Source organism: Armigeres subalbatus, chromosome 1 (genome assembly GCF_024139115.2).
Source record: "Armigeres subalbatus isolate Guangzhou_Male chromosome 1, GZ_Asu_2, whole genome shotgun sequence".
Classification (NCBI taxonomy): domain Eukaryota; kingdom Metazoa; phylum Arthropoda; class Insecta; order Diptera; family Culicidae; genus Armigeres; species Armigeres subalbatus.
The window spans coordinates 194,768,060-194,786,507 of NC_085139.1; the positions used below are offsets into that span (position 1 = coordinate 194,768,060).

General features: G+C 46.5%; 1 protein-coding gene across 5 annotated transcripts; it reads left to right on the forward strand.

Annotated features, from left to right (window-relative positions):
* Positions 1-295: 295 nt before the first annotated feature.
* LOC134205638 (head-specific guanylate cyclase) lies at positions 296-12,102 on the forward strand. 5 transcript variants are annotated; one of them, XM_062681072.1, is made up of 6 exons: positions 296-431; positions 9,217-9,393; positions 9,555-9,628; positions 9,754-9,836; positions 10,130-11,463; positions 11,518-12,102. In XM_062681072.1, the coding sequence occupies exons 2-6, from the start codon at positions 9,226-9,228 to the stop codon at positions 11,896-11,898; spliced, it is 2,040 nt and encodes a 679-aa protein (XP_062537056.1). In that variant the 5' UTR covers positions 296-431; positions 9,217-9,225; the 3' UTR covers positions 11,899-12,102. The 5 variants fall into 5 exon arrangements, with proteins under 5 accessions (XP_062537056.1, XP_062537057.1, XP_062537059.1 ...); XM_062681073.1 differs by lacking the exon at positions 296-431 and adding an exon at positions 8,893-8,995; XM_062681075.1 differs by lacking the exon at positions 296-431 and adding an exon at positions 8,898-8,948.
* The last annotated feature ends 6,346 nt before the right edge of the window (positions 12,103-18,448 follow it).

Below are 18,448 nucleotides of genomic sequence, written 5' to 3' on the forward strand. Positions count from 1 at the left end.
CCAAGACTATAATTAGATCACAATTAGCGATTTGATTATCTTCCGTAGATCATCATCAACCACATTTCATCGATTTTTTTTATCTCCGTTGTAATTTACTTGTTTTCTCATTGGATCACTTCACTTTTCGCCAAAGTGTTTCGGAAATTATGGCCAAGCGAACAGTACCGTTTTTCTAACCATACGATAGTGGATTCTATTGAGACTAAGTTCCGCCTTGTTTGCATTTCTTTTCAATTCCGGAGCAACCCAAAGAATGGCGACAAATCGATTCGGTTTCAACTCTGTGATGTGCGCTGATTGTGATGAGCAGGTTGTGGAAAAAGTTAGCAAACAAAAACAAATGTCCTCGCTGGTTCTCTTGCTGTTCACGGGCGACAGTAACGGCAGTGCAGCGTTTGAGGTGGTTTGAGCCTAATAGAGTTCACCAGGTGAGTGGGTGGTTCAGACATGAGGGTGCATCGCAATGCATTTGATTTCTATGTGTGCGTTACATGTCCGCTATCTTTCGGGTACTTTCCCTGATTGAATATACGTAGAAGTAAAGCTCTTTTTTGTTGACTTTTTATTCGTTTTAAAGCTAGATTCTTTGGTTCGATATCTACCACAATTGCGAATAAAATCATACTCAAATTATTATTTGTATTGAGAAAGCTTACGACAGTTTACTGTCATGCTGTTCGATCCATCAACTGATTTGCTGATGCGAGTGTATTTCGACCCGTTTCGATTTCGACACCGTTTATGGAGGCGCCTAGTGAGCAAACGAGCCTAAAGCTTTCATGAAGAGCAAATGTTTGTGCGTACATTGTTGTCTATCCATCAGGGCAAAGAATTCAGCATTGAATTGATAAATCCACTGAAGCAAATCATTGAATGTTGAACGTCTAAAAATTTCTCTTGATTCTGTGCATTTTGTAAAGGTTGCTCAACAATTTGCAAGGATCTTAGCTCTGTGTATGTTTTCATTATGAAGTATTACTATACCACATCAGAATAAGGACCTCAGTTGAATTATGAGAGCGTGTTAGTGAAGAGCAAGAACTACAGAAGAATGCGGAATGTAAACATTCCGATACACTTCCAGCATGTCCTCAAAGCGCAAGCTCACAATAAATATGATTTTGTTAATATGAAATTTGATTGTTCATGATAATTGGGATAAGTATTAAAGTCATTTATTTATATTTGTTTTATTCAAATCGGGCACTATAGCCAATAAGTTATCACTTTTCAGCAGTAATGAATCTCGCAACAAATTATTACTCTGAAGAAAAAATAGCAAGATGATTGACTTGTTTCTTACGTGGAACAATTTTAAATGATTTATTAATTCTACATGATGCAGCCAGTATAACATTTGGTTGATTCAAATTAAGAAGTTTTTGAAACTTAGACGAGAATTTAAATAACCTTCCTAAAGACTGTGCTAAGTTTGAATAAATTTGACAGAGTACGTTTGAAGTTTATTTAGAAATCAGTACCCACTGTAAAAATTCGTTCTCGAAGAACATCCTTTGGAGATTCCGAACGGGAATCCTTTGGAGATTCCGAACGGAAATCCTTTGGAGATTCCGAACGGGAATCCTTTGGAGATTCCAAACGGGAATCCTTTGGAGATTCCGAACGGGAATCCTTTGGGGATTCCGAACGGGAATCCTTTAGGGATTCCGATGGGAATCCTTTGGGGGTTCCGAAGGGAATCCTTTGGGGATTCCGAAGGAAATCCTTTGGGGATTCCGATGGGAATCCTTTGGGGATTCCGAAAGGAATCCTTTTGGGGATTCCGAAAGGAATCGTTTTGGGGATTCCGAAAGGAATCGTTTTGGGGATTCCGAAGGGAATCCTTTGGGGATTCCGAAGGGAATCCTTTGGGGATTCCGAAGGGAATCCTTTGGGGATTCGAAGAGGAATCGCTTTGGGGATTCGAAGGTAATCCTTTGGGGATTCCGGTGGTAATCCTTTGGGGATTTCGAAGGGAATCCTTTGGGGATTCGAAGGAATCCTTTGGGGATTCGAAGGAATCCTTTGGGGATTCGAAGGAATCCTTTGGGGATTCGAAGGGAATCCTTTGGGGATTCGAAGGAATCCTTTGGGGATTCCGAAGGGAATCCTTTGGGGATTCGAAGGGAATCCTTTGGGATTCGAAGGGAATCCTTTGGGGATTCGAAGGGAATCCTTTGGGGATTCGAAGGGAATCCTTTGGGATTCGAAGGAATCCTTTGGGGATTCGAAGGGAATCCTTTGGGGATTCGAAGGAACTTTGGGGATTCGAAGGAATCCTTTGGGGATTCCGAAGGGAATCCTTTGGGGATTCGAAGGAATCCTTTGGGGATTCCGAAGGAATCCTTTGGGATTCGAAGGAATCCTTTGGGGATTCCGAAGGAATCCTTTGGGGATTCAGAAGGAATCCTTTGGGGATTCCGAAGGGAATCCTTTGGGGATTCGAAGGAATCCTTTGGGGATTCGAAGGAATCCTTTGGGGATTCGAAGGGAATCCTTTGGGGATTCGAAGGAATCCTTTGGGGATTCGAAGGAACTTTGGGGATTCGAAGGGAATCCTTTGGGGATTCCGAAGGGAATCCTTTGGGATTCCGAAGGAATCCTTTGGGGATTCGAAGGGAATCCTTTGGGGATTCGAAGGAATCCTTTGGGGATTCCGAAGGGAATCCTTTGGGGATTCGAAGGGAATCGCTTTGGGATTCGAAGGGAATCCTTTGGGGATTCGAAGGAATCCTTTGGGGATTCGAAGGAATCCTTTGGGGATTCGAAGGAATCCTTTGGGGATTCGAAGGAATCTTTGGGGATTCGAAGGAATCCTTTGGGGATTCGAAGGAATCCTTTGGGGATTCGAAGGGAATCCTTTGGGAGATTCGAAGGAATCCTTTGGGGATTCGAAGGGAATCCTTTGGGGATTCCGAAGGAATCCTTTGGGGATTCGAAGGAATCCTTTGGGGATTCCGAAGGGAATCCTTTGGGGATTCCGAAGGGAATCCTTTGGGGATTCCGATGGGAATCCTTTGGGGATTCCGATGGGAATCCTTTGGGGATTCCGATGGGAATCCTTTGGGGATTCCGATGGGAATCCTTTGGGGATTCCGATGGGAATCCTTTGGGGATTCCGATGGGAATCCTTTGGGGATTCCGATGGGAATCCTTTGGGGATTCCGATGGGAATCCTTTGGTTATTCCGAAGGGAATCCTTTGGGAATTCCGCAGGGAATCCTTTGGGAATTCCGATGGGAATCCTTTGGGGATTCCGAACGGGAATCCTTTGGGGATTCCGAACGGGAATCCTTTGGGGATTCCGAACGGGAATCCTTTGGGGATTCCGAACGGGAATCCTTTGGGGATTCCGAACGGGAATCCTTTGGGGATTCCGAAGGGAAGTCTCTGGGGATTCCGAAGGGAATCCTTTGGGGAGTTCGAACGGGAATCCTTTGGGGATTCGAACGAATCCTTTGGGGATTCGAACGGGAATCCTTTGGGGATTCGAACGGGGAATCCTTTGGGGATTCCGAACGGGAATCCTTTGGGGATTCGAACGGAATCCTTTCAGGGATTCGAACGGGAATCCTTTGGGGATTCGAACAGGAATCCTTTGGGGATTCGAACGGGAATCCTTTGGAGATTCCGAACGGGAATCCTTTGGGGATTCCGAACGGGAATCCTTTGGGGATTCCGAACGGGAATCCTTTGGGGATTCCGAACGGGAATCCTTTGGGGATTCCGAACGGGAATCCTTTGGGGATTCCGAACGGGAATCCTTTGGGGATTCCGAACGGGAATCCTTTGGGGATTCCGAACGGGAATCCTTTGGGGATTCCGAACGGGAATCCTTTGGGGATTCCGAACGGGAATCCTTTGGGGATTCCGAACGGGAATCCTTTGGGGATTCCGAACGGGAATCCTTTGGGGATTCCGAACGGGAATCCTTTGGGGATTTCGAACGGGAATCCTTTGGGGATTCGAACGGAATCCTTTGGGGATTCGAACGGAATCCTTTGGGGATTCGAACAGGAATCCTTTGGGGATTCGAACAGGGAATCCTTTGGGGATTCGAACGGGAATCCTTTGGGAGTTCGAACGGGAATCCTTTGGGGATTCCGAACGGGAATCTTTGGGATTCGAACGGGAATCCTTTGGGGATTCGAACAGGGAATCCTTTGGGGATTCGAACAGGAATCCTTTGGGATTCGAACAGAATCCTTTGGGGATTCGAACAGGAATCCTTTGGGATTCGAACGGGAATCCTTTGGGGATTCCGAACAGGAACTTTGGGGATTCCGAAGGGAATCCTTTGGGGATTCCGAACGGGAATCCTTTGGGATTCCGAACGGGAATCCTTTCGGGATTCCGAACGGGAATCCTTTCGGGATTCCGAACGGGAATCCTTTCGGGATTCCGAACGGGAATCCTTTCGGGATTCCGAACGGGAATCCTTTCGGGATTCCGAACGGGAATCCTTTCGGGATTCCGAACGGGAATCCTTTCGGGATTCCGAACGGAATCTTTGGGGATTCGAACGGAATCCTTTCGGGATTCCGAACGGGAATCCTTTCGGGATTCCGAACGGGAATCCTTTCGGGATTCCGAACGGGAATCCTTTCGGGATTCCGAACGGGAATCCTTTCGGGATTCCGAACGGAATCCTTTGGGGATTCCGAATGGAATCCTTTGGGGATTCTGAATGGAATTCTTTGGGGACTCCAAATGGAATCCTTTGGGAATTCCGAATGGAATCCTTTGGGGATCCCGAATGGAATCCTTTGGGGATTCCGAAGGGAATCCTTTGGGGATTCCGAATGGAATCCTTTGGGGATTCGGAAGGGAATTCTTTTGGGATTCGGAAAGGAATCCTTTCGGGATTCGAACGGGAATCCTTTGGGGATTCGAAAGGAATCCTTTGGGGATTCTGAACGGAAGCCTTTGGGGATTCGAATCGGGATTCGAACGGGAATCCTTTGGGGATTCGAAGGGAATCCTGTGGGGATTCCGAGGGGAATCCTTTGGGGATTCCGAGGGGAATCCTTTGGGGATTCGAAGGGATCCTTTGGGGGATTCGAAGGGAATCCTTTGGGATTCGAAGGGAATCCTTTGGGGATTCGGGGAATCCTTTGGGGATTCGAAGAGGAATCCTTTGGGGATTCCGAAGGGAATCCTTTGGGGATTCGAAGGAATCCTTTGGGGATTCGAAGGGAATCCTTTGGGGATTCGAAGGGAATCCTTTGGGGATTCGAGGGAATCCTTTGGGGATTCTGAAGGGAATCCTTTGGGGATTCCGAAGGGAATCCTTTGGGGATTCCGAAGGGAATCCTTTGGGGATTCCGAAGGGAATCCTTTGGGGATTCCGAAGGGAATCCTTTGGGGATTCCGAAGGGAATCCTTTGGGGATTCCGAAGGGAATCCTTTGGGGATTCCGAAGGGAATCCTTTGGGGATTCCGAAGGGAATCCTTTGGGGATTTCGAAGGAATCGCTGAGGGATTCGAAGGGAATCCTTTGGGATTCGAAGGGAATCCTTTGGGGATTCGAAGGAATCCTTTGGGGATTCGAAGGAATCCTTTGGGGATTCCGAAGGAATCCTTTGGGGATTCGAAGGAATCCTTTGGGGATTCGAAGGAATCCTTTGGGGATTCGAAGGAATCCTTTGGGGATTCCGAAGGAACTTTGGGGATTCGAAGGAATCCTTTGGGGATTCGAAGGAATCCTTTGGGGATTCGAAGGGAATCCTTTGGGGATTCTGAAGGGAATCCTTTGGGGATTCGAAGGAATCCTTTGGGGATTCCGAAGGAATCCTTTGGGGATTCCGAAGGAATCCTTTGGGGATTCGAAGGAATCCTTTGGGGATTCGAAGGGAATCCTTTGGGGATTCGAAGGAATCCTTTGGGGATTCGAAGGGAATCCTTTGGGGATTCCGAAGGAATCCTTTGGGGATTCGAAGGAATCCTTTGGGGATTCGAAGGGAATCCTTTGGGGATTCGAAGGAATCCTTTGGGGATTCGAAGGGAATCTTTGGGGATTCGAAGGAATCCTTGGGGATTCCGAAGGGAATCCTTTGGGGATTCCGAAGGAATCCTTTGGGGATTCCGAAGGAATCGGGATTCCGAAGGAACTTTGGGGATTCGAAGGGAATCCTTTGGGGATTCCGAAGGAATCCTTTGGGGATTCCTGAAGGAATCCTTTGGGGATTCGAAGGAATCCTTTGGGGATTCGAAGGAATCTTTGGGGATTCTGAAGGAATCCTTTGGGGATTCGAAGGAACTTTGGGGATTCGAAGGAATCCTTTGAGATTCAGATTCCGAAGGAATCCTTTGGGGATTCGAAGGGAATCCTTTGGGGATTCCGAAGGAATCCTTTGGGGATTCGAAGGAATCCTTTGGGGATTCGAAGGGAATCCTTTGGGGATTCCGAAGGGAATCCTTTGGGGATTCGAAGGAATCCTTTGGGGATTCGAAGGAATCCTTTGGGGATCCGAAGGGAATCCTTTGGGGATTCCGAAGGGAATCCTTTGAGGATTCCGAAGGGAATCCTTTGGGGATTCCGAAGGGAATCCTTTGGGGATTCCGAAGGGAATCCTCTGGGGATTTCGAAGGAAATCCTTTGGGATTCCGAAGGGAATCCTTTGGGGATTCCGAAGGGAATCCTTTCGGGATTCCGAAGGAAACCTGTTGGGGATCCCGAAGGGAATCCTTTGGGGATTCTGAAGGGAATCCTTTGGGGATTCCGAAGGAATCCTTTGGGGATTCGAAGGAATCCTTTGGGGATTCGAAGGAATCCTTTGGGGATTCGAAGGAATCCTTTGGGGATTCCGAAGGAATCCTTTGGGGATTCCGAAGGAATCCTTTGGGGATTCCGAAGGAATCTTTGGGGATTCCGAAGAGAATCCTTTGGGGATTCCGAAGGGAATCCTTTGGGGATTCCGAAGGGAATCCTTTGGGGATTCCGAAGGGAATCCTTTGGGGATTCCGAAGGAACACCTTTGGGGAGTTCGAAGGAATCCTGCGGGGATTCCGAAGGAATCCTTTGGGGATTCCGAAGGGAATCCTTTGGGGATTCGAAGGGAATCGCTGGGGATTCGAAGGAATCCTTTGGGGATTCCGAAGGAATCCTTTGGGGATTCGAAGGAATCCTTTGGGGATTCCGAAGGAATCCTTTGGGGATTCCGAAGGAATCCTTTGGGGATTCCGAAGGAATCCTTTGGGGATTCGAAGGAATCCTTTGGGGATTCCGAAGGAATCCTTTGGGGATTCGAAGGGAATCCTTTGGGGATTCCGAAGGAATCCTTTGGGGATTCGAAGGAATCCTTTGGGGATTCCGAAGGGAATCCTTTGATTCGAAGGAATCCTTTGGGGATTCCGAAGGAATCCTTTGGGGATTCGAAGGAATCCTTTAGGATTCGAAGGAATCTTTGGGATTCGAAGGAATCCTTTGCGGATTCCTAAGGGAATTTTTTGGGGATCCCGAAGGGAATCCTTCGGGGATTCCGAAGGGAATCCTGCGTGGATTCCAAAGGGAATTCAGCGGGGATTCCAAAGGGAATCCTGCGGGGATTCCGAAGGGAAACTGCGGGGATTCTGAAGGGAACCCGGATAAAACATACAATAGAGTTGCAATAAATTATCATAAAATCGCAATACATTTTATTTATGAACATTAAATTCTATTGTTTTTATATCATACCAATTAAAGTGCCATATTGTTGTTCCAATAAACGTACAATAGATTAAATTGACAGTAAAAAGTTGGCAATAGAATCACAATAAATTTAATTGTAATGGCAAAAATTTGTTCGAGAAAAAATCGTTTTTTTTTTATTGTAAAGATACATAACAACCCCTATTTTCTATTGTAAAACTGCCATTTACAATAGCCGTTATGGTGGAAAACAATATTCTTCAATGTTATTCTATTGTGAGCCACAATAGAGTTTACCGTAATTACTATTAATTTCAGCGTAATGTTACAATAATTTCTATTGTAATTGTTTTGGATTTTTTTATTAGGGAAAACTTTTGAGAATCCGAAGGGAATCCTTCGTGGACTCCGAAGGGAATCCTTTGGGGATTCTGAAGGGAATCCTGTGGGGATTGCGAATGGAATCCTTCGGGGATTCCGAAGGGAATCCTGCGTGGATTCCGAAGAGAATCCTGCGGGGATTCCGAAGGAAATCCTTTGGGGATTCCGAAGGGAATCCTTTGGGGACTTCGAAGGGAATCCTTTGGGGACTCCGAAGGGAATTCTTTGGGGATTCCGAAGGGAATCCTTTTTCCGAAGGGAATCCTGTGGGGATTGCGAATGGAATCCTTCGGGGATTCCGAAGGGAATCCTTTTGGGATTCCGAAGGGAATCCTTTTGGGATTCCGAAGGGAACCCTTTTGCGATTCCGAAGGGAATCCTGCGGGGATTCCGAAGGGAAACCTGCGGGGATTCCGAAGCGAATTCTGCCTAGATTCCGAAGGGAATCCTTTGGGGATTCCGAAGGGAACTATTCATCATCTATTGCTTCATAGCTTGTCGAGCTATGCAATGTTTCACGATAACATTGAATCTGATTGTTATCTGCAGCAACACAATTCATTGACAAGAATGATCATGCGGAGTAAATTACAATTTTGGTACAGATTTACCATACTGGAGCCCATTTTTCGTCATTGCAAAAACAAGCGTGTGCAACTCGTTGCAAAACTCGATTTTTGTTGTAACTAGTTGCACAAACTACTATTAAAATTATTCATCCAGAAATGCGACTTTTAATAAATAAATAAATTTTGATTTGAACATTTGAACAATTTCAACAAATTGTTTAAAAAAATAGCAATTTAATTATTTGGCATTGTGGTTTCGAGAGCCACTATAATTCTGCAAGGTGGATTGACTAGCGTTATTCAACCAGTATCGCATATTTTTCCGCAGACTCCGGTGGTCATTTTTATCTTCGAAGCAAACAGTGAGTTAAAAACAACATCTAAAAATTGTTTTTACTTAGTATTCAAGGTGAGTTATTTTTTCATGTTATTTTTAACATGCTAAAATGAAACGAGATTGATAAATCTGTTAATTTTGAAATGATTTGATATGTCCTTCTATACTGAAGCTCTGTCAGTTTAGATTTTATGGAAATTTGAATCGATGAAATGGATAGCAAAGTAGATTAGAAAATAACAGTATTTGATGGAAATAAAAGAAAAATGACCCCCTAATTAATGTAATTTCAGCAGTAAACCATGGCTTGTCCATTTTCGCGACATGCCCCATCAGAAATGCTCCATCGCCAGCACTCGATTGCCGAAGGATCAGGATGGAACCTGGACGAAGATTTGAGTGAAATTCTGGACGATGCACTCACCCTGACCCACCTGAACGGAGCTATCCAGCTGTTAACGGCACCCTCGGTAGGCATTCGGTTGGTCCAATTTGATGAATTATAGTTTTTCTATGTGGCAGCCATGTTTTTCTCCAAATTATTCTGAACGGAGCCAATCGATAAAATTGCATTTTTTCTTTCGATTTTTCCGCCCTTCATTCGCGCTTCGTGCTCACTTCGGTGACCCAGAACGAGGATGTGTACGAGGCACTCATGTCGTTGATTGATAAACATCGCAACAGGTGGCCCGCTCTGGACAAGTTGTAAGTGTATTGGTGTGGGAAATTCGAGGTGTTGTTCGTATTTGTCGGGTGTTCTCTGCTTCATGGGGGTGGAAAATGTTTTCAAACAATGCATGGGGCGGCTATCAATCTCTTTGTATTTGCAGGAAAACAGATCGCAATGCACTGCATATCTATCCACATTACGACTATTTGGCGGATGTGCAGGACACTTTGAATCAAATTGATGGTAAGTTTTATTTTTAATTCACTGTTTGGTTTAATGTGTGGTTGTTTAAGGATAACTCTATTAATTCCTACGTGATGCAAAAATATACCCCTCCCAAGCAAAGTCTTACATCATAATGAGAGCAAATAGGAAACTTATTTTGATGTTGACTTCAAATTAAAATCAAAATTTGTTTTCTATGCTTGGCTGTGCTGTCTGAGCTACAAAATGTGGCATATTACACCAATTTTTCTTAAACGGTTTCTCAAATCTCGACATTTGTATGAAAATAACAAAAGTTTCCACTTCCACAGAGTCATCTGCCAGCGAGATTCTGATCCTGCTGGGCAACGAGCTCATACACACGGCCTGCGTCGGCATAATCGAGCGGGCATTCAAGTGTTTGGGTTCCAATTTGCAGGAATTCCTCGGATCGCTGGATGGCGTGTATGACGTACTCAAACTACAAGAGGAGGATATCTCCGATACGGGATTCGTTTGTGCTGGAGAAGGCGAGCTGATTTTCACTTCGGAGCGACCGGTCCTGGCATGGCTTTTGTTGGGATGTTTGCAAGCGTTGAGTCGTTTACTTTTCCACTACGAATCTCCAATTGAAATGGAACCGTTGGATGGAGACGTGCCTCGGTATCGATATCTATTCAATGTTGAAGATTTTGAGGAACAGGTCGTTCCCATTGTAACTGACAGTCGGGGAGTATTGCGTGAGAGCGTATCGTCTGATGTGAAGGATCTCAAAATGGACAATGATTTCTTCTGCAAGGCCTTTCCTTGGCATTTTATAATGGATGAAAACCTAGATTTGGTTCAGGTTGGACAAGGATTCAGTCGGTTGTTCAAGAACTACATGGCAACTAGTGGACAATCGGCGTGCACCTATTTCCGCTTCAAACGTCCTCGTGGACTTTCGCTAAGCTTCCGGGAGATTGTCCGTCGTACGAATACTCCATTCATGATCTCCTTGCGTGCTCCTCCAGGTCGTCCAGATTTCTTCGCGAAAGGCTTGGAAATCAAAGGCCAAATGGTTTTCTGCCCGGAATCGAATTCGCTTCTCTTCGTTGGGTCTCCTTTCCTCGATGGCTTGGAAGGGCTAACCTGCAATGGTCTTTTCATATCCGACATTCCACTACATGATGCAACTAGGGAGGTGATTTTGGTTGGCGAACAGGCTCGAGCCCAGGATGGGCTTCGCCGTCGAATGGATAAATTGAAAAGTTCCATCGAAGAAGCAAATGCGGCGGTTACGAAAGAGCGTAAGAAGAACGTAAATTTGTTGCAGCTGATGTTTCCGGAAGACATCGCTGAGAGACTCTGGCTTGGAGCACAGATTGATGCTAAAACGTATTCGGATGTAACAATGCTGTTCAGCGACATAGTGGGATTCACCAGTATCTGCTCTAGGGCGACCCCGTTCATGGTTATTAACATGCTAGAATGCTTGTATAAGCATTTCGACGAGCTTTGTGGATTTTTCGACGTTTATAAAGTAGAAACGATTGGGGATGCTTATTGCGTTGCCAGTGGATTGCATCGAGCTGGTATTTACGATGCCCATAAGGTGGCATGGATGGCACTAAGGATGATAGAGACTTGTTCGTTGTACAACACCCATGATGGACAACATATCAGGGTAAGTGGATTTGAGCTATACTTTGGAATTTTTAACAAATATCCCCATTTTCAGATGCGTATTGGTATTCACACCGGAACGGTCCTAACCGGAGTGGTCGGTCGTAAAATGCCTCGTTACTGCCTGTTTGGGCACAATGTGACCATTGCTAACAAGTTCGAATCGGGAAGCGAGGCCTGCAAAGTTAATTGTAGCCCCACGACCAAAGATTGGCTTATTAAACATCCAGGATACAACTTCCAGCTGCAGCCAAGAGATCCTTCGTGCATGCCGAAGGAGTTTAGTGAGGCCAAGGGGTTGCCATGCTATTTTCTTGAGGGTTATAAGCATCCGACGGTAGAAGACGATGCGCCTCTGCAAGAGCATATTGAAGAAGCAATGAAGCAGACACTTCAGGATGTCGACGACATAATTGTTTTCGAAGCAAATAATTGAATGAAGGAATTGAATTGGATCGATTTTAGATATTGGTATGAGCAGCTTTATGTTGTCAAAATAATGTAGCAAATGTAGACTATCTATATGTGTCAAATATAACCGCTAGCAATTTTCTTCATTGAAAACTCAATGTTCTGTTTGTATGTGTACACCAAATAGAGGTAATAAATTATAAAGGAAGATTGTCGCTGCCTTCACAGACGTAACATCTTTCCATAACGACGATGATCTGGGAGCTAAATATCAATGAGAACTCCATACATTTTGACAGTTGTGTACCCAATATACTTAATAATAAGAACAAAAGGAGGCCAAGCGATTTTTTATAGTTTGTAATCTCTATTGTGTTACATCTTATTAAAATTTGAATGATACAATAAATGTTATTTTCTCTTAATATTTTACTTTATTTCTTTACTGATAAGTCCGATATTGCAAAAATTTCTGGACGGATGATCGAATAGCCATGGACCGGCCTTCAAGTTGCGTTTGTTAGTGGCCCAAGCCACAATGTCTCATGACCCACTTTATGTAGTCCTTAGATTAATTTTCCTCAATTTAAATAATTTTATATTTTCCTGGACAGTTACGATCTGGGAAGTAGTGTTTCTTTTTTTTTTTTTTGAGCAAGGGTAAACGGAAATCTGCATCCAGACACCTGAGGAGGTTAACTCAGGTAGTGTGGGGATGGGTATGTTACCCGACCCATTAAAACCAAAACCCTTTCGCCAGTCCGTACCCCTGGCCCGCAATTAAGCAATACATCAGGGGGGGGACTATTGAGAACGCTCACGCCTATGCTAACGCACTTGACGTTAACACACATCGACTTCAAGGATGGTAACCTCACCACCCGTCGATCGCAAGCTATGATAGTAACCTAGCGGTCCGTATCATAATCTCACGTTGGAGACGGGCACCCCGAAAACAACCACCGCGCATGAACCGCAATGACCTCTATATCTACATACGGAGGTCCCCGCAGCCCAACCGCGACATGTTGGTTGTCGGGGTGAGCAAAGTGTTCACTGCATCACAGGTGCCCTTACTGCCTTCGTTGGTTTTGTTCAAGACGCCACCACCGCTGCAGTTTCGACATAATCTGTTGAGATGCTGTGTTCACCGCATTCCATATAACTTCCTCCCGGCGCATCCTTTCGACGAGGTTGTCCGGGGTTGTATCCATACCGCTAACAAGCAGCATGGCATTGCGTTCTACCTCGGATCGCGGGCATGCGAACATCACATGCTCTGCCGACTCTACCTCACCTACACATTCTGGACACTCCGCAGAATCTGCGAAGCCAAACCTGTGTAGGAATTTTTTAAAGCAACCATGTTCAGACAACACCTGTGTTAGGTGGAAGTTGACCTGACCATGTTTTCTATCGACCCAGTTGGACACATCCGGAATCAGTCTGTGGGTCCAACGACCTTTGACTGCGGTGTCCCATGCTCTTTGCCATTTGAGCAGCGAGGCTGCTCTCTTGACACGTCGCACTTGCACCGATTCCCTTTCGTTGTAGCACTCCACATCTTCCTCTAGGAGTATGTCTATCGGCATCATCCCAGCTATAACGCACACCGCCTTATATGATATGGTGCGATATGCGCTCGCGACACGTAGGCACATCAGCCGGTGTACTCTGATTAGTTTCTTTACATTGTACTCGGCCTTTAGTGCTACGGCCCATGCCGGTACGTCATAGCGAATGATAGACAATGCTACGCCCGCTATCAACCTACGCACTTGACTATGCACCGCCGATCATCATTCGTGATAAAGATTTTATCGCCAATGAAGCCCGCTGACATGCATAATCGACGTGGCTCGTAAAATTGAGCTTATCGTCGATCATCACGCCCAGATGCTTAAGAGACCTCACGGAGTTAACTGTGCAGGTCCCTACTCTTATCCTCGCTTGCTGCAACCCATGACGGTTATGCACCACCACGACTTCCGTCTTGTGGTGTGCAAGGGACAACCGCCTCGAGTTAAGCCATTCCTCCACTCTGCCAATCGCGTATGAAGCCTCTAGTTCGACTTAGTCGAGAGTGCCTCCTGTTACCTCTAGCATTACGCCTTCTATTTTCACACCGGCCGGGAGACTTAAGCGTAATACTCCGTCGTACATAATATTCCACAGAACCGGTTCGAGGATCGACCCCTGTGGAACACCCGCAGACACTACGATCGACTTTTGACCAGCATCCGTGTCGTATATCAGCACCCTATTCTGAAAATAATTTTCATTATCCTGCACAGGTAATATGGAACTTTCAATCGGTGCAGGGAGTCAGTAATAGCTACCCAGTTAGCTTTGTTAAACGCATTTTTTACTTCAAGTGTAATCAATGCGCAGTATCTAATACCTCGCCTGTTCAAACCTCTCACTATCTTGGCCGTATCCGTTACCGATCGAATTGCTTCGACGGTGGAACGACCTTTACGGAAGCCATACTGGTTGTTTGATAGCCCACCAATACGCTCGGTATAGGTCGACAATCTGTTCAAAATAACCCTCTCAAGCAGCTTACCAGCTCTGTCGAGGAGGCAAATCGGTCTGTATGCCGAAGGTTCTCCCGGGGATTTCCCAGACTTGGGAAATAGCACCAATTTCTGTCGTTTCCAACGATCTGGAAAGTTTCCTTCATCCAGACAACGTTGGAGGCAGCTCCTGAACATATCTGGAGCGGCAAGGATCGCGTGTTTAAGGACCAGGTTCGGAATACCATCCGGACCCGGCGCCTTATTGAGCTTAAAACCTCTTGCGGTTTCGATAAGCTCTACGATAGTCACTAACGGGACCACGTCAATCGACCCATACGGTGTATCATGCCAGTCTGGTGAATCATGCTTCGGGAACAGCCCTTCAACGATCCTAGCTAACATCTCCGGAGATCTCTAAGGAAGTGTGTTATTTGTTTTAGCCATCACTATCCTGTAAGCATCCCTCCATGGAGTGTTCTTTGCCATACTGCACAGCCTTTCAAAGCATGCTCTTTTACTACACTTTATTTCGTAGTTTAGAGTTCTGCTTGCTGTCTGGAATGTCCGGCGTCTATCAAGTCGACCAACCTCATTTCTTGCACGTCGTAGTCTTCTTTTGGCTTTAAGGCAAGATCTACGAAGTTCAGCTATCGCGTCAGTCCACCAGTACGCTGGTTTGCGGTTCCCATATGGCTTACACTTCCTTGGCATAGCCATGTCGCAAGCTCGTGTCAAGACATCGGTCAATTCGTCACCTTTAAGGTTCAAGGTCCGATCTTCCCACTGTAGTGATTCAATCAGCAGTTCTCGATCGAACTGTGAGGTGCGCCATCCTTGGTCAGCACCTCTGACCTTTCTCGTAGCTCTAGATCCAGTGGGGGTATAGCTAACCATAAAACGAAGTTCCTGATGGTCACTAGCTGTATACCCTTCATGTACTCTCCAAACCGGATTCAACGTCCATCCCGCGATGCAGAAGGTCACGTTGATGCATGATTCACCGTTCGGTCCTCTGAATGTTGACACTTGGCCTTCATTCAGCAGGACTACATTAAGTCCCGCTAGAGACTCTAGCAGAAAATGACCTCTAGCATTGGTGAACCGGGATCCCCAGTCCACCGCCTACGCGTTGAAGTCCCCTGCTGCTACTAACGGTTTTAGACCAGTTAGTTTGACCGCAAGAGTGTCCACTACGCTAGTATACTGCCCTATACTCCATCTAGGAGGATAGTAACAGCTACAAAAGTAAACTCCGTTTACCTTTGCTATAACGAAACCCTCATCGTTAGGAGATGATATTATCTCTCTCCAGATTGCCACCGATCCGGACTTGTCAGCAACCCAACTGCCGTTTCCAGCAGGGATGCGATATGGGTCGGACAGCAAGGCAACATCAGCTTTACACTCAGTAACCGACTGTTGTAGCAGCGCTTGCGCTGCCTCGCAGTGGTTTAAGTTTAGCTGTGTTACTTGCATGTCTGGACCCTTCTAGAGGCCGGACAGGCCTGTGCACCGGCGAGGTGTCTGTTGTCTGTATTAGGGGGACAGATCAGACACCTCGGTGAGGCCTGACAGGTGCGAGCTTTGTGGCCTTCAGCTCCACACCTGCGACATAGCTTACTACGATCGGGACCCCGATAGTCAAAGGATTTGCCGGATGACCGTAGCCGACGCACCTATAGCAGGACTGAGGTGGCTGGATTATGCTCAACGAGCATACCGACCAGCCCCCCTTCAGCTTAGCCTTATCTAGTACCTTCTTGGCATCAGCCAGAGGCACTTGGAATGATCTCTCAGCACGTCCACCAGGTCCGCAGCTTCGGTTATTTCATCCAGGCCGCGGCACTGGATGGCCGATACTGGGCATAGGACTCTCACTTGAACCCCATCACCCAGTATCTCCTCTGTCAACTTTTTATACTCAGCACTCTTCTGAGCAGCATCCCGCTTTAGGACGAGAATTATCTCGCCTTTCCGCGTTCAACGGATGCAGTTGACGTCGCCTCCTAGGCCAGTAAGCTTATCATCGCTCCTCATGGCCTTCAAGACATCGGCATATCTTTTATCATCAGACTTGACAATGATCGCTTCGCCTCTGTCTTTCCGCTTACCGTTGCCATTGGAAGGCGCACCCTTTGCAACACCGGCTCTACCCTTCTTCTCCACCTGCCTCCTTGCCTGCGGCTTCTTTCGCTCGTCGCTTCGTCTTCTTGGGATTTACAACCACAGTCCAGTGTTGTTCATCGTTCCGGCGAACTTCAGTTGCCCTCCTAGGTGGAGGCAGTGACTTCCTCTGTTCCTTAGGATCGGCAATTTGCACGACCCTCTCCCGGCGTGATACAGTCTCCTTCCTTGATGGAGGAATTGTTTTCGATTTAGCCTCATTCAGGTTGGCCTGCACGACCTTACTTAGCTTCGGAGTTGCTCCGCTAACAGCCATGCGTTTTTCAAGTTCTCTCGACCAACCGCTTCTCATCAGTGAGGCGACGAATCTTTGATTCAGCCTCCTCACTGACCTTCGCCGCCTGACTTATCGCCAACTCCTTTTCCTCAGTAAGAAGGCGAATCTTCCGTTCTGCCTCCTTACTGGCCTCTAGTAGGGACCTCCACTCCGACTTCGCCTCTACCACCACCGAGCAGAGGGTTAGCATGGCCTGTTTGAAGTCCCTACTGTATCTACAACGGTTGTCCAGAAAACACATAATCACGTCCGTAATGTCCGTGATCACCTCCATTTTCTGGCCGCCGCCTTACTCGTGGCTGGTCATCAAGGACTTGATGACCCGGGTTAGAGTAGGGCCGTCCATTTTTACCTCAACCGGCACATCCTCAGACCCACCACGAGCCTCCCCGTCGCCTTCCCCCGGCGATCTTTGGGGTGACCTATAAAGGCCACTTCGTCTGGTGAAAGGATTCTCCTTTTCGCCAGACCCGCCATCAACATCCTCAACGGTATTTTTGTAGGAATTTGAAAAAATCATTGCTATTGGGAAGTAGTGTAGAAAGAGTCATATACACAGACTGCTGCCGGGTCATTGGGCCCTCCTTAGCCGTGCGGTAAGACGCGCGGCTACAAAGCAAGACCATGCTGAGGGTGGCTGGGTTCGATTCCCGATGCCGGTCTAGGCAATTTTCGGATTGGAAATTATCTCGACTTCCCTGGGCATAAAAGTATCATCGTGTTAGCCTCATGATATACGAATGCAAAAATGGTAACCTGGCTTAGAAACCTCGCAGTTAATAACTGTGGAAGTGCTTAATGAACACTAAGCTGCGAGGCGGCTCTGTCCCAGTGTGGGGATGTAATGCCAATAAGAAGAAGAAGAAGAAGCTGCCGGGTCATCTATCATCATCATCCACGGAATAGATCGAGCTACTTCAAGAACAGCACTAATAAGAATGCCTATAAAATAGAGCAACTAGCTATAATGATGGCTGTCCGCAAATCGTCTTCCACCTGATCGATCCACCTTGCTCTCTGCACACCTCGCCTGCTGTTGAAAACCATTTTCGCCGGATTACTGTTCGACATTCTGGCACGTGCCCGGCCCAACGCAGTCGTCCGATTTTCGCGGTGTGAACGATGGATCGTTCTCCCAACAGCTGATGCAACTCGTGGTTGATTCACCTCGTCCACGCACCATCCGCCATCTGCACCTCGCTATAGGTGCGGTGCGAGTTGGTATTGTACGAGCATCACCCAGATCTCGTGTCCGTAGAGGACTACCGGCCTTATGACTCATATAAGTTATGAGCGTCTCGTAGATAGTCAGTACGGCGGGAAGCTTATTTGATTGGAGTTTCTTGTGGAGTCCAAAGTATGCACGATGCGTCTCCAAATTTCTCTACTGGTGTCGTAATTGGTGGCCACCAGTAGGCCCGAATACATGCATTCTCGACTTCGTCGATTTCGATGCTCGATGCTCGATTTCGTCACCGTCACGATACAAACTCGTGATGTTGTCTTCTCTTGAACCTTTTCCTATGCACTCCGATGAGTTGATGACTAGTCTGATTCTCTTAGCTGCACTCTTCAGTCTGATCTAAACTTTCTTC